At 42.6% G+C, this 15,851-nt stretch overlaps 1 protein-coding gene across 1 annotated transcript in view; it reads left to right on the forward strand.

Moving 5' to 3' along the window:
- The window catches only part of MGAT5 (alpha-1,6-mannosylglycoprotein 6-beta-N-acetylglucosaminyltransferase), an 87,398-nt gene that overhangs the window by 38,409 nt on the left and 33,138 nt on the right, over positions 1 to 15,851 (forward strand). The window contains exons 4-6 of the mRNA XM_075829192.1: positions 9,036 to 9,112; positions 10,338 to 10,427; positions 14,539 to 14,610. Coding sequence (XP_075685307.1) covers positions 9,036 to 9,112; positions 10,338 to 10,427; positions 14,539 to 14,610 — 239 coding nt within the window. The remainder of the gene's footprint in view (positions 1 to 9,035; positions 9,113 to 10,337; positions 10,428 to 14,538; positions 14,611 to 15,851) is intronic.

The raw sequence follows: 15,851 nt of genomic DNA on the forward strand, positions 1-15,851 counted from the left end.
CTGCCGAGAACTTTAAACGCTTGATGTGGCTTAAATATAAGGGCTAGAGCTCAGATCGTGGTATATTAAAGCCCAGAGTCTACGCATTCAAGTGAAGATCTGTGTGTGAAAACATCGACATAAGGGACCTAGATGAACTGGAACTGGGCACATCTTCAACTTTTTTTTTTAGGAGGTTTTGTGCCTCTCCTACTCTGCTCGGGTCAAATTTTTAACCACACACATGGATTTTTTTTTTTCTCCACTAGACATTATGTTTTCATTCAAAATTGCATGAAGGCACCATGATTGGAAGTCGCTGGGTGGCGTTTTCACAATGTGCCAGGTGTCTACTTTCAGAAAATATATGGGTATGGGGGGGGTGGGTATAATGTCAAATGTGTGGATATTGCCCTGGCAGTGAAAGGGTACGTTTTAATCTGGGGGTAGAGTTTAAGGAATTTGCCTGTTCTTCACCCTTAACTCCCGCAAAGAGATATGGACTTGACCGGTTGGATTCCCAGGTGGCTTTTCTGAGAGTAGTCATGGATTGGCGGCAGGGTCCACTGACGGAAGTTGAAAAGTAGTCAAGTGTCGTCACCAGGATAACGGTCCGGCTACGACAAGCCAGCGGATGAGACGGGAATGTAGTCAGAGGTACAGGGGTCAATACCGGGAGTAGAGCAACATGTGACAAATCCAAGGGGCGAGACGAGCAGAATACAAGGCCACGGCTAAAGTCAAGATCAGGGGCAATACAATAGAGCTCAAGGATGGACCTTAATCTGCAGACAACGCTGTCTGGTCGGATCCCGCTTTTAAATAGGACACCGGGGTCCATGGCAGGTGAGAGCAGAACCACCGCGTCTGCCAGCGAGAGAGCGCCACTGGCTGTTGGAGAGGTGAATAACAGGATCTTTCTAATGGCCGTAGTGAGCACGCTCCTGCCGTTACATAGGCTGCTCTATATGTACATGTGAAATTAAAGGAATCGGATACCCGTTTTCTCTGGTCTGGTTTTGTGACCCCTATTTGTGTGGTCTCATCCACTTCTTCATGACAATTGTTGAGCGTTTGGTTTGCTGCCCCGGTGTCACAAAGTATTAGATAGGAATAAAATACTTCCTTTTTTCCCCTCGTCTCTTGGCCTCCGTGAACATTTACTGAAGGTCTGTACAGCAGCGAGATAAAAGGTCCGTATTCCTGCAGGTTGTTCACACAAGATGCCCTGAAATGTAAGAATGTTGGAATTCCACCAAGGGTCCTGGTAGCGGAATTAATCCCCTCTGCAGAATTCTCTATCTGCCCGGTTCATCTTACCTGTATTCTGCGGCGCTTGGCACAGGTTAAGCTCCTGGATTGTGTAACTGTTGGTTTGTAGAGAACAAATGGGCTGTTGCAAAGACTTATAATGTACGGGTATAATCTCCTCTCAATGTGCTTATTATGTTTGCTAATTTTTGGTGCGTACCGAGCAATGGTAATCTTCATTTACAGAATAAGAGCCGGATCTGGGCAGACACTTCCTAACAAAGAATATGTAAAGTATATTATCATAACCATTGGCCTCCCTCTGTCTGACTAGTCGTCGGGAGGTGATTATACGTTATGTCCTCATTTATTCACCCACATCATAGAATTAAACTCCATAGGTGGTTGCGTAACTTTGTAAATCGAATCCTTTAATTATATCCTGTATTATACTCCAGAGCTGCACTCACTATTCTGCTGGTGGAGTCACTGTGTACATACATTACTTATCCTGTACTGATCCTGAGTTACATCCTGTATTATACTCCAGAGCTGCACTCACTATTCTGCTGGTGGAGTCACTGTGTACATACATTACTTATCCTGTACTGATCCTGAGTTACATCCTGTATTATACTCCAGAGCTGCACTCACTATTCTGCTGGTGGAGTCACTGTGTTTCCAACTTACATTACTTATCCTGTACTGATCCTGAGTTACATTCTGTATTATACTCCAGAGCTGCACTCACTATTCGGCTGGTGGAATCCCTGTGTACATACATTACTTATCCTGTACTGATCCTGAGTTACATCCTGTATTATACTCCAGAGCTGCACTCACTATTCTGCTCGTGGAGTCGCTGTGTACATACATTACATTACTTATCATGTACTGATCCTGGGTTACAGCCTGTATTATACTACAGTGCTGCATTCACTATTCTTTGACTTCAGAGCTGAGATCACACCGCATTCCCTCCTGGTACACCATCTGCACAATGTTTACCCTGGCGATTTGCTTTCTGCGAAGTGTAATCTTTACACCAGGTACTTAACAGCCATCTGAAGAATTAACAGCCCCCCCACCCCCATTTTGGCATTACAGGATCTCTGAAATCTTTTTCCTCTATTCATGTATCCATAATGTCAGATTACATCCCTGTGCTGGCGGGTTTTAGTTATACAATGATCTTTGTGTTTAGATCTGTGCAGATTGATTTTGTTTAGGGATTAGTTTTTGTCGCACTGGAAATTTGTGCTCTAAACAAGAATGGAGAACATTAGATTATGTCTAGGGAAGCAAGTCGCCACGTCACACACTTCATGGAGCGTCGTATTAATTTTTTTTCCAAAAGGTCTTAGAAATGTTTCATGTGACGATATAAATAAAGTCTGCACCCTCCCTCATGTGACTGGTATCTATAATGTTGTGACTCTACCTTATATATTTTATATAGGGGGCAGTATTATAGTAGTTATATTCTTGTATATAGGGGGCAGTATTATAGTAGTTATATTCTTGTATATAGGGGGCAGTATTATAGTAGTTATATTCTTGTATATAGGAGCAGTATTATAGTAGTTATATTCTTGTATATCGGGGCAGTATTATAGTAGTTCTATTCTTGTATATAGGAGCAGTATTATAGTAGTTATATTCTTGTATATAGGGGGCAGTATTATAGTTATATTCTTGTATATAGGGAGCAGTATTATAGTAGTTATATTCTTGTATATAGGGGCAGTATTATAGTAGTTATATTCTTGTATATATGGGCAGTATTATAGTAGTTATATTCTTGTATATAGGGGGAGGTATTATAGTAGTTATATTCCTGTATATAGGAGCAGTATTAGTAGTTATATTCTTGTATATAGGAGCAGTATTATAGTAGTTATATTCTTGTATATAGGGAGCAGTATTATAGTAGTTATTCCCCCAAAGTATTACCATGATCTCTTTCTAGAAGAAACCGCTAAATATATAAATGTGAGAATCCGTGCTCCAAGACAAGTCCTTGCCTGCCGCAGAGTAACGTATCGGATGAGGAGTGAGATGATGATCTCAGATGTGAAGACATGTAGTGGGTGTATCAAAAGATCAGACGCACAATAAAACCATTGTCTCGTTTGGGTTAACGTTGCACAACTGAATCCCTGCGGCAAGTGATGATGGCGTTTGATCAGTTCCGGGATTAGTCATGTGAATAAAAGTCTAGTTGTCAAGGACTGACTTCTGTATGTTTAAGGCCATCTCAGCCCAAAGTGCAGTCGCTCCGATACAGTATATATAATAGTGTCTTATGGAACTCGGTGAGTATGTTAGGATGGCCTCTCCAGTATATAGTCTACTAGACTTTACCCATTATTTCCTTCTCACTATTCTGCTGGTGGAGTCACTGTGTACATACATTACATTACTTATCCTGTACTGATCCTGAGTTACATCCTGTATTATACTCCAGAGCTGCACTCACTATTCTGCTGGTGGAGTCTCTGTGTACATACATTACATTACTTATCCTGTACTGATCCTGAGTTAATCCAGTATTCTACTCCAGAGCTGCACTCGCTATTCTGCTGGTGGAGTCACTGTGTACATACATTATATTACTTATCCTGCACTGATCCTGGGTTAATCCAGTATTCTACTCCAGAGCTGCACTCAATATTCTGCTGGTGCAGTCACTGTGTACATACATTACATTACTAATCCTGAGTTACATCTTGTATTATACTCCAGAGCTGCACTCACTATTCTGCTGGTGGAGTCACTGTGTACATACATTACTTATCCTGTACTCATCCTGAGTTACATCCTGTATTATACTCCAGAGCTGCACTCACTATTCTGCTGGTGTAGTCACTGTGTACATACCTGACATTACTTATCCTGTGCTGATCCTGAGTTACATCCTGTATTATACTCCAGAGCTGCACTCACTATTCTGCTGGTGGAGTCTCTGTGTACATACATTACATTACTTATCCTGTACTGATCCTGAGTTAATCCAGTATTCTACTCCAGAGCTGCACTCGCTATTCTGCTGGTGGAGTCACTGTGTACATACATTATATTACTTATCCTGCACTGATCCTGGGTTAATCCAGTATTCTACTCCAGAGCTGCACTCAATATTCTGCTGGTGCAGTCACTGTGTACATACATTACATTACTAATCCTGAGTTACATCTTGTATTATACTCCAGAGCTGCACTCACTATTCTGCTGGTGCAGTCACTGTGTACATACATTACATTACTTATCCTGTCCTGATCCTGAGTTATACCTGTATTCTACTCCTTTTTAGGTTAGTCATTCTTAGATATATTAAGAAATTAACAATGTAGAGGTCAGAGCTTTGCTTTAATGATCCAGCGCTCCGGATCAATAAGTCCTAGAGGTAAATGGTACAATTCTGTCTACCTGCAGCAACCACTAGAGGGAGCTCACTGCATACTGTTTGTATGGACGTATGCAGTAAACTCCAGATATACCCCTAGTGGTGACTGCAGGCAGGCAGGCAGACAGAATTTAAGGCTATGCATGTTGTTTTGAGCTCTGTGTCGGAAAAACAGCCCTAACCGCTATAAAGATATAAGAAAAGATGATATTCAAATAAATTTTTATTTTTTTTTAGTATCCAGACATTTACGTTTCTGTAGTAGTCAATGAAAAACAACCCACAAAGTTAAGGTGCCAATTAAGATTAGATGACAGTTGGCCAAACCTGCCGATTTCGGGGCAAAGAAGGATCGGGCATGCCCGATACTTTGTCCCCATAGGAGATAAACTGCAGCTATATACTCTGTATGGACTCCATAAGGACCCCCAGGCAAATATCTTGGTGCTCTAGGCCCCCCAGGGCTGCTGATTGTAACCCCTGCACTGCCCTAGACCACCAGGGAAGTCAGAATTGGTCAGGTTTCTATCTAAAGTACCTTTTTTTTTGTTTTCCTTTTTGTTTTCCCTTCTCGGCGTTCTTACTCACTTTACGTTTTTGTCAGAGCGCCTCTCATCATATTTGTATATGTCTTAAAGTTACCAGTCGCACTTTCAGTGGGGGCACCTGGTTCAGTGACTTATAATGGGCGCCTTTTATCTAGGACCCTGTTTACGCCAGCAATGTTCCTTCCATCCCTGGAGGTGGACGGTGTGGTTTATGTTTGGTGGGCGAGCTCCAGGCCCTTCCCGTAGTAGGGTACCATGGATCAATAGGGCATCTGTTCTTCCTCTGGACCATCTCGCATTGCAGGATGGAAAACATTTCTAAATAGGCAGATAAGGAACTGAAGCCCAGCAAAACATGGCGCCGGCTGCGACTTCTGTAAATCGGACCCAATGAGTTGGCAGTTACTACAACTGTTTGCTTTTTATGTTTTTTTTTTATTTCCTGTAATATGAGAAAAAAACTATGCAATTTTATGGTTATATGGGAAAAAAGATTTTTTTGCAAGAAGCTTTTTCCTTGCTCTCAGGCGGTTTATTTAGTTGATGCAGAGACTGGAATGCTTTTTTGATGCCGCAGATTCAATAATTCGGCTTTTATTTAATATTTCCAAGCCAGTGATCAGAGAACGACGCTCTCATATCTAGTTACTGGCATGTAAGATGGAGCCGGGGACTGGCACCGCAGCATTGTGTGCTTAGAATGAATAAGATTCTCTGTCTTTTAGTAAATAAAGCTCAAAGTGACTGTACAGGATTAGAAATGGCTTTCTTCCAGAAACAGCGCCACACCTGTACGTAGGTTGTGTCGGGTATTGCAGCTCCACTTCATTAAAGGCTATTTACACCTCTTTGAAAGCTTTTATTAAATAAAATAAAAAATGCATCTGTGTGTTTGGTGCAACTTTCTGATCACATTTTATTAAAAATTATTTTTTACTTTTTGAGATGAAGCGGCTTTGTATTCTGTATACAGAGCAGTGGTATCTTGCACTGAATCCTATTTCCGTCAAGTCCGCGGGACTGACGGGTTCAGTGTCAGCGGGTCCACGCAGAATCCACCTGTAATCTCACAATTAAGTTATGAACTTAGATGTGATTGGTAGCAGCTCGATCCTGCGTGTCAGACACTGAACCTGTCAGTCCCACGGACCTGGCAGAAACAGGATTCAGTGCAGGATACGGCTGTATTGTATGGAGGATGCAAAGCAGCCGTATCTCAAAGTAAAAATAATTTTTAATAAAATGTAATTAGAGAGTTGCACCAAACGCACTGATACTGTTCGAAAAAAATATATATTTTTTGTTTTAGTAAAAGGTGTACATAGCCTTTAAAGTTAAATTAGGCTGAGATGCAATACCACACACAACCTGTGGACCGGATGGGGGCGCTATTTACAGAAGAAAGAAATGTTTTTCTAATCTTGCCTGTCTACAGAATAGTTAATTCATCTTTAGGTGGCTAAGAACCCCACCGTTAGGACACCCATCGATCACTGGTATGGGATCCCGAGTTCTCTGTTCCTCCTCACCAGCATATCTAGGGTAAGGAGGAGTTGTAAGGAGTGATGGTGGAGCATTTGCGTTGCCATGGGGAATTCGGGGCTGCCATACTGGTGATTAGTGTGGGGCGCCCAGTGATCTATCCTTTATAATCTATTCTGCGGGCATGTGATAAATGTGGTTTGTGGGGAAATCCCTCTAATCATTGTATCATAAAACCTAATTTACTTGTGTATCCGTTCTGAACAGTTTTCAACACCACTGCTTGCTGTCCGGAGATAAAAATAAGTTTTTTTTTTTTTTTTTACATTCTAACAGCAGAGGGTTTGCTACAATTGTATCCAGTCCAGACATTCCTCTGTTAAATACATCCGCAGTAACAAATCTTTCTCCTGTCGTGATGGTTTGCTACAACGTATCAGTACAGGTAAAGTGTATCATCCCGGAGTGCAGAATATTAAAGGAGGTGTTTCAAGAGGGCACCGCCGAGTGTGCCAGTCGCTTTTTCTTAGCAGGACATATCGGCAGGGGTGGTCTTGTTGAAGTGACATCACTTCGTCACAGAGAATTGTATAGACCGTTTCTAGCAAACGCTCAACTGTGGGAAGTATTAGGTCTGTACAGGTTTTCAGCCTCTGGTTGTGAGCAAGGGATGTTTTCATTCACTGACCGCTAGCAAAGATCTTTAAAAATGGTGCAAAGTTTATTAAGTTGCAGATCTTTACTTTTTACAATTAGGCTAGTGCTCCACGGCGACACGCTGTTACCTCCTAGTTGTGGTAAATACGAGGCAAGACTGCGACTCGCGGCGTCACTTGATGCTTCACTATGGGAAAGAAAGCTGCAAGCGACCGTCACAAATAAATTCTACTTGGTTCCTTGAGCCTATTCGTTTTTTACGGTTCAAGTTGCTGTAATTTGAACATGACTCACAGGCGACCAAATGCAAAGGTGTATATATTTGTGTGTGTGTGTATATATATATTATTTTTTTTTCTCAATTTTTTTTTTATTTTTTTTTATTTTTTTTGTGTTTTGGGGGGTTGTTTTGTTTTTTTTGGGTTGTTCATTTTTTGTTGTTTTTTTGTTTGTTTTGTGTCTTCTATTGCTGAAGTAACCTGCTCCTCAGTATCAATGCTGCTGAGATCTGAGGCCTCCTGGAAAGCCGCTTTGTCATTGCTCGCCAAGCAGGTAGCACATTCACAGTCTCGCGCAGTAATTGATAGCGTCCTCGGAGCGCAGCAGCTGTGGGCTTGCCCACGCCAGTCCCCAACCTGCTCATTCCCATTCTACAGAGGAAACGTTAATCCCCTGGATGGTATTAATAACCGATGTAGAATATAACGCGATTTTGTTGTGTCCTGAAGTAAACCATCCTGGAACAAGCAAGAGACGAGCCTGATCTATGTCTGCAAATAAGACGAGCGTGCGGCGTTTACCTGGTAACACACGTGTGCGAACATTCAATGGCTGCCCAGGGACTGGAGCCGGGGTCCTCACAGCGCTGCCCGCACCCCAATATAATGTCCTCTTTAGGTGTGATTAAACATATAATTAATACGAAGTGTTTACCGAATACCTAGAACTGATTTACCAACTGAGTATGTAGAATTGGTTGCTTAGATTTTTATTGTTCTAACATTCACCACAGTGTTCTCCTGAAATGCTCTGTGCTGCTGGAAACCCTGCTTTGTACACTATCTCGGTCTTTGTCCCCCAGTTCTCTGTATACCTCACATTATGAGCCTGTATCACTGTGCTCCGAGATATATTGGTGGACCGGTCGCTCCCTTTCACCAGATCAGGACACATTTCTGAAATACTCTGTGCTGCTGGGATACTACGCCTTTAACAATTAGGAGCATTGTTGGGAAGGAAAGTGAGACCACACAATCATCTGTTAGCCCTGTCCTCACTAACCGACACATTGGACAGGTCACCGCACCCCACTAGATCTGGACACTTCTCTCTGAAATGCTCTGTGCTGCGAGAATACTACTCTTTCCATGGTTATTTTGGTCTGTAGGCCCTCTACTGACATCATTACACTGTTGCAAATGCAGCACTTTCTTCAATACACTGATCACCGGGTGCTTATCTCCTGAAATACTCTGTGCTGCTGATACATTGCTCTGTTTGTCTTGGTTACTAAATTGCTACATCTCGCTTCTCGTTCTATGGCTATGAATTTTAGCGATGACTTTGTCATAGGAAGCTTCTCTCAAACACCCCCACCCCCCACATGTAGGCTATCCTGCTAATATGGTGACTTTACCCTCCTAGATACAAATCTGTAACTTGTAAATTCTATTAAATTTGACCTTCGACATTTTCTGTTTTTCTACGCGCAGATCTCATTAACGGAGCCCAAGAGCAGTGTGAATTGCCTCCCATGGATGGCTACCCTCACTGTGAGGGTAAAGTAAAGGTATTCCTTTTATTTATACATTTTTTTTGTTTAGATGTTTTTTATTTTAGCGCTTTTATTGATATAACTCTTTGCTTGAAAAAAAACCTACTCTGCTGTAGTGCAATGTGGGAAATGTAGCGTTATACCAGCTTTTATTTGGTCATACTTCGGCCTCCTGACACGGCTATGCCCATAATCACGATCCAGGAATACGGGCACGGACGGCCACCCATATTTTCGGACCGTGCTCCCATATAAAGTATGGGAGCACAGTCCGTAAAAAAGCAAGATAGGACTTGTCCTATCTTTTTTGGAGGCTTCCTACAACCCGGACACCTTCCCGCAAATCTACGGGAAGGTGTCTGTGGTCAATAGAGATGAATGGGTCCGTAATTGCGGGCAAAATCTACGGTCGCGTCCATGGGGCCTAAGGCCTTCTATTGCCCACGTATGTTTACGGGAAGGTGTTTGTGCCATAGAAAGGCTCTGCTAAAGATAAGACATGTCCTATTTTTTGCTTTATATGGGTGCACGGCCCGCAAATGCGTTCAGCTGTCAGCGGCCGACCGTGCCCGTAATCACGAACAGTGATTACGGATACGGTCGTGTCCATGGGGCCTAACAATTTAAATTCCAAATCATGGAACATTTAAACCCTGACCAATAACACCCGAAGCCCCCAGACATACGCCCCCTATAATACAAATTTGCATGATCCTTGCCCAAAAATTGGGATGAAGAAAGTATTTACTTAGTGGTCTAAGGCTATGTTCACACGGGGTATTTTGCCGAGTTTTTTGACGCGGAAACCGCGTCGCAAAACTCGGCAGAAACGGCCCGAGAACGCCTCCCATTGATTTCAATGGGAGGCGTCGGCGTCTTTTTCCCGCGAGCAGTAAAACTGCCTCGCGGGAAAAAGAAGCGACATGCCCTATCTTCGGGCGCTTCCGCCTCTGACCTCCCATTGACTTCAATGGGAGGCAGGAGAAAGCGTATTTCTCGCTGTTTTATGCCCGCGGCGCTCAATGGCCGCAGGCGAAAAACGGCGCGATAATTGCCGCGAAAATCGGCGTGCAGGGAGAGGAAAATCTGCCTCAAAGTTCCAAACGGAATTTTGAGGCAGATATTCCTCCCCCAAAATACTCCGTGTGAACATAGCCTAATGTAGGAAAAAAATACATCCACGCCAATAATGCCTCCCGAGTCACGGACTGACGCAATTTCCTATTTTGTCTTCCCACAGTGGATGAAGGACATGTGGCGTTCTGACGTATGCTACTCCAATTACGGCGTTGACGGCTCCACGTGCTCGTTTTTTATTTACCTCAGTGAGGTGAGTGTGAACAGGGCACTATCTATGTCTCTTCTGTAACCCTTCAATAGGCTGTAAAGCATCGGGGGTCCAGTTTTCAGCATTTAGCGGCATCTCTTAAAAGGATTTCTGGGAATTTAAAAAATAAATAAAATAAATGTATGGTCTATATTAAAAGTAACAAACACTTCCATATATTTACCATACAAATTAGTCTCTGTACCCGTGTTGTGGTCTTTTTACAATATTGTCACCGTGGCCGGCAGTGATATGAGGCTGCTGTCCTACAACCATCAAACACAAAGTGGCAGGGGACATCGAAGAACCGGTGGGGTAAGTATATACAAAAATGTATTGTTTCTATTAAACCTTCCGAAAAGAGAATGTGAATTAATGTGAATTCCCAGAAAACCTCTATTAAAATGGTCTGACGACCAATCAAATTGTTTACAATTTTTTCTATACTCATTGGATAAGATGCAAGCCAGTAATAGATCTCCTAGATTTCTTACAGATGGAAATGATAAAAGGTCATATAGAGCACATAAATTTGAAAAATGTGTTTTAATATCTTACTACTTTGCTGAGATATAATCGGTTGAAGTTTACAGGCCCAAAGCCTGAGTCTGCACTACTGAGGGATTGTAATGGAAAAATGTTCCCTTCTGATTTCTGTCGGGTGTTTTCAGGAGATTTGGCTCCAACGAGGTGTCAATGACAACTCTGCACCTGTCAAAAATCACAAGGGGACATGTTTGAATCCCTTAGTAGTGCAGCCTCAGGCTTTAGGACCGATGATATCTGCATAGAAGTAAGATATATTAAAACACTTTTCAGTTTTTGTTCTGTTTTTTTGTTTTATGTACGAATTTATTTCTTCAATGCAACGAAATGAAGACACTTTGCTGATGGTCTTGATTAAAAATCTCTTGATATTTTTCTTTTTATATACAACTCTTCTGCAGGCCTATGTGTTTCCATGGTTACAGACTACAAACAAGCCATGTGTAGTCTGATTCTATAGTTCTACTCCCTTCTATCGGTCTCTCACTTCTTGCTGATCTACCAAATGTCTTCAGGATCAGTCAGCACTGAGTTTGTTTGTAGTCTGTTACCATGGAGACACGTGTCTGCTTAGGATATTTTTAATCAAGACTATTTGCAAAGTTTCATTTTTCATATCCGATCTTCATTTTTTCTGAACTTAATTTTCACTTTACAGCAAACCTTATGAAGCAAATATTTCAACCAGGTTTACACATTGTTATATGGCGCTAGTGCACTTTAAAAACGTTTAATAGTAGCATGTTATAGGGGTTGTCCACTACCGGACAACTGATGACCTATCCACCGGATACCCAGACCCCGCACTGATCAGCCGCTCCGGTGGCCTGCGGGTACCGGGTGTTATTGCCCATTATGTGATGTACGGAGCCGGAAGCAGTTTGCTCCGTACATGGCATAGTGGCCGTGCTGCAGAACTGCAGGTCCGCTCCTATTACCTTGAATACAGCACTGCAGCTCGACTGATATTCCGTGGCCAGAGCAAACTGCTTCCGGCATGTATGTCCGATGCCCAGAGGCAGCCGGAGCTGCTTAACGATGCGGGGTCTGGGTGTCGGACCCCCACATATCATGTACTTTTGACCTATCCGGTGGATAGGTTATTAGTTGTCCGGTAGTGGAAAACCTCTTTTAATACTGGCGGGTGGAGATTGTGTCGGCCATATATATCCTTATGTCACAGGGGTCCAAGAAGCTGAGATATGGGGTGTTGTTTTGTGGAGTCCTGGCACTGTAGGACTTCTTAAGTTGTCCATGTGTCTTCCCAGGACAACTAGGGTAAATATCTTTATTGTAAAGTTATACCATTTTCTAATATACTTTTGTGTATCAATTTTTCACTGTTTTCAAGATCTCTGCCTGCTGTCATTTAATAGGAGCCTTTATTATTCAATGGCTAAAAGTCTGTTCTGGTCATGTGACTCGTTACAGTACAGTTATCTGAGCTCTGTCTTGTAACGAGCCATGCACCGGTGTCCATCATGTGACCAAGACAGACTTTTATTGTAAATAAATAAGTTCTTATTGACTGACAGCAAGCAGGGATCTTGAAAACGTGAGGAGTCGATACAGAAAATATATTGGAAAATTGTAAAACTTTTTAAAGTTATCATCTTCGTTATCGGCTACCGCCGGTGTTGGCATAACCCAAAATGTGTCGCGTGGGTAAAATCCTAAATGTGTGCGTGAGCTTGGGAATGTCCCATCAAGGTGACTTTTTAAATTATGTATTCCGATCGGCCTCGGCGATACCAAATGGACCTGGTCTACGATGTGTACACGTGATCTTATGTTACCATTTCGGTGGTCGCTTGTGAATTTCAGAGAGCGCATTGCATTTGCATGAAATGCATTTGACCAAAACGGAAAGGATCACTCTCGATAGGTTCTTATTTTTTTCTTCACCATACCCTCTCGTCATCATTTCGGTCAAATGCATTTTATGATAGGACAATAGAAATGTACAAAAATTAAAATTACTCTCTGAATTAGCGCGCTCTGTCCACTCGACCCATCCCCCCCCCCCCCCCCCATGCCATATTTAAGATTTTGTTGCCCCGGCCCACTCCATCGCCCCCAAGGGGTGGTTTTTGAGGGTGTTCTGCAACTTTTGGTGGGCACTATATATATATATATATATATATATATATATATAATCTCCAGATTAAAGAAATGTTACTATATATTTTAAACCAAGAACCAAATCTGTCTGTTTGTCATCGGTTTCTCTGGAAAGGGGATGAGAATTTTGAAGTAAATCCACTCAGCAGCGTCTTCTCTCCGGAAGCTTCTTTCATTAGAAGTCTGTACAGTCATTTCTTTAGCAATATGATCGCCGCTCGGTGTGAGGATTTCTGTATGGTTTCTGCCTGGGTTTGGAGGGAACAGAAGAAGCAGATTGCCTGCCCTGCTGCTCGCAGATGGCACCAAGGACAAGGTGAAGAGCCTGAAAGACGGGCCGTGACTCTGGTGTCAGAACATGAAGTACAAAACGCAGTTGAAAAAAGATCAGATAAAACCGAAATTAAAATCCTGAAATAGGATTTAACCAAGATAATTTTTTTAAATTTTTTTCTGTCTGCATTTGGCACATCGTCGTCTTGAATACTCTAAATACACAGCTCATAACTTTCTTGTTCCTGCACTTTTTCCTCCTGGTCTTTCATGTTTCCATCTTGAAGCTAAAGATTCCTGGTCATTCTCCTTCTTGCCTGAATGAAAGGAGCCTAAATCCAGCCTGTGTAGCAAAAAGTCTCTTGTACAAGAAAAATAACTTCGGTGACTACTTTAGTTTGTGTGGCGACATGTACTGAAATGTTGGTCTCCCAGACAGGAAGTGAAGTGGTTACTAGGCAACATGAACTCACACCAATGTCTTTCTCTTTTTTTAGGCAAGGTATGGCTTCACATAACAGGTTGGTAAAGCTAGTAATGAAACCAGCCATACCCACCTGCCAATTATGACTCCTGACCCCCCTCCTTTAAGAGTCCTAGCATTAGTTCTCATAGTAGAACATGAGGATCTAAATTTTCCACAAGTGAATGGCAGCCGCCACGGCTAATTGCTATAGTCGTGCTAAAAATTTGTCGAGTCCGTCTCTCTTTACTACACAGAAGGAAAGGTGGTGAAGAGGAGAGGAATTGAGCCGTACGCAGAGGACTCCTGTTCTAGGTGGCGGGAGTCATTTTGGAGTTCTGTTCCCTACATTGAGTACCTGCTTTCTAAACCAGATCTGTCCTCTGCTCTTTCTTTGATAGGGCGTGGAAATGTCCCGTCCAGGAATCCGATGTACAAATAAATAATTGAAGTCTTGTTTGTCATAAACTTTCCTAAATCCTAAAAGGGTCATTTCATTGGCACCATCCCTGCCGTGTGTGGTTCCTGGTTTTGTCTGCACCTTCTACTTACGTTAAAGGAACTTCATAACGGGATCATCCATAAATGTAATGTCTTCTCCTGGAGTCTTCTGTATGTTTTGGGACTTTATACCGGGGGGTTCAGGTGAAGCGAGCTCCAGGTTGATCTAGGTTTAGGGTTCATCTGATATCTGTCCTCCATTCATTTCAGGTTGAAAACTGGTGTCCTCGACTGCTATGGAGAGCTGTAAACCACAAAGACGAAACTGATAAAAGGACCATGGTAAAACCGCTCGTCACTCTTATTATTGACCTAATGGCGTTTGCTTAGGACTAAAGTATTTAGATAAGAAATTACAGCCCCGGGAATGCGGCCAGGACGGGGTTATTATCCGTATTCATTGCTTTGATGTAAAGCCCCTATTACACTGGACGATTTTGGCCGGTGCAGCGAGCGCCAATCAACGAGACCTTGTCGATCGACGCTCGTTTGCTCCTTTCACACGGAGCTATGTATGGGGACGAGCAGTTGTTACTCTGATCGCTCGTCCCCATACATTATCATCATGTCGGCAGTGCGTTCCCCTGTTTACACATGTGCTGCCGACATCGATAATATTTCACTTTTTTAAAACGATACGATCAGCGGATGATCGAGCTCATTCATCTGCCGATCGCTGCCCTGTTCCCACAGGTCAATTATCGCCAATGAGCGTTCGTCTGCCTGATAATTGCTCACTGTAAAACCCCCTCAACGAAGGATCTGATCCGATTTACGTAAAAAAAAGCGCGTTGCGTTTTGCATCAGTGGCATGTTTTTTGTTTTTTTACGCACTCGCAAGCGCTATTGTTTTCCAATGTAACTGATGCGTGAAACACGGGCAGCACTGGGCGACTAGGTGCGTAAAACGCACCAATATAGGACATGCAGTGAGTTTCGCGAAACGGACACTCGCATTTGTGAATAGCCCCAGTGAATTCAATGGGTCTGCGTGCTGTGCGTTGTTTTAACGCACTTCACACGGACGAAATTAACGCTAGTCTGAATGTGCCCTAAATGGTGAGAACGTTCGGATCTGATCTGAAATATACCGGTACCATGGTAGCGTCACATAAATTGTGATCAGATGGAAATTCCCATTATGGTTATTTGTAGGACTTTTATTTTACTTCCACAGGATAGATTTAATTTTTGTTTCCAAGCCTGCAAAATACGTGTGCATGTGACTTTAAAACCTCAGGCTGACTGCCAGATAATTAAAGGAAAACACCATGCAAAATGTATACATTGTTTTGCTTGGTGCAGAGGCGGAGCATGACACTGACTCAAAAAGGAGCCATGTGTCATGCTCCACCCCTCTGTCTCTGCATTCGGTAAAACAGTATTAGTTTTGCCTGCAGTATACCTTTTAATCATAGGGTCATTTGTGTGGAGCTCCTATCCGTGTCCATGCAGGTTATTCTGAGGCGAAGCGCATCAATCTAGATCAGGGAAGCGCAAAAAATTTTTGATTCATGGGCCAC

This window comes from Rhinoderma darwinii, chromosome 6 (assembly GCF_050947455.1).
Source record: "Rhinoderma darwinii isolate aRhiDar2 chromosome 6, aRhiDar2.hap1, whole genome shotgun sequence".
NCBI classification, from domain to species: domain Eukaryota; kingdom Metazoa; phylum Chordata; class Amphibia; order Anura; family Rhinodermatidae; genus Rhinoderma; species Rhinoderma darwinii.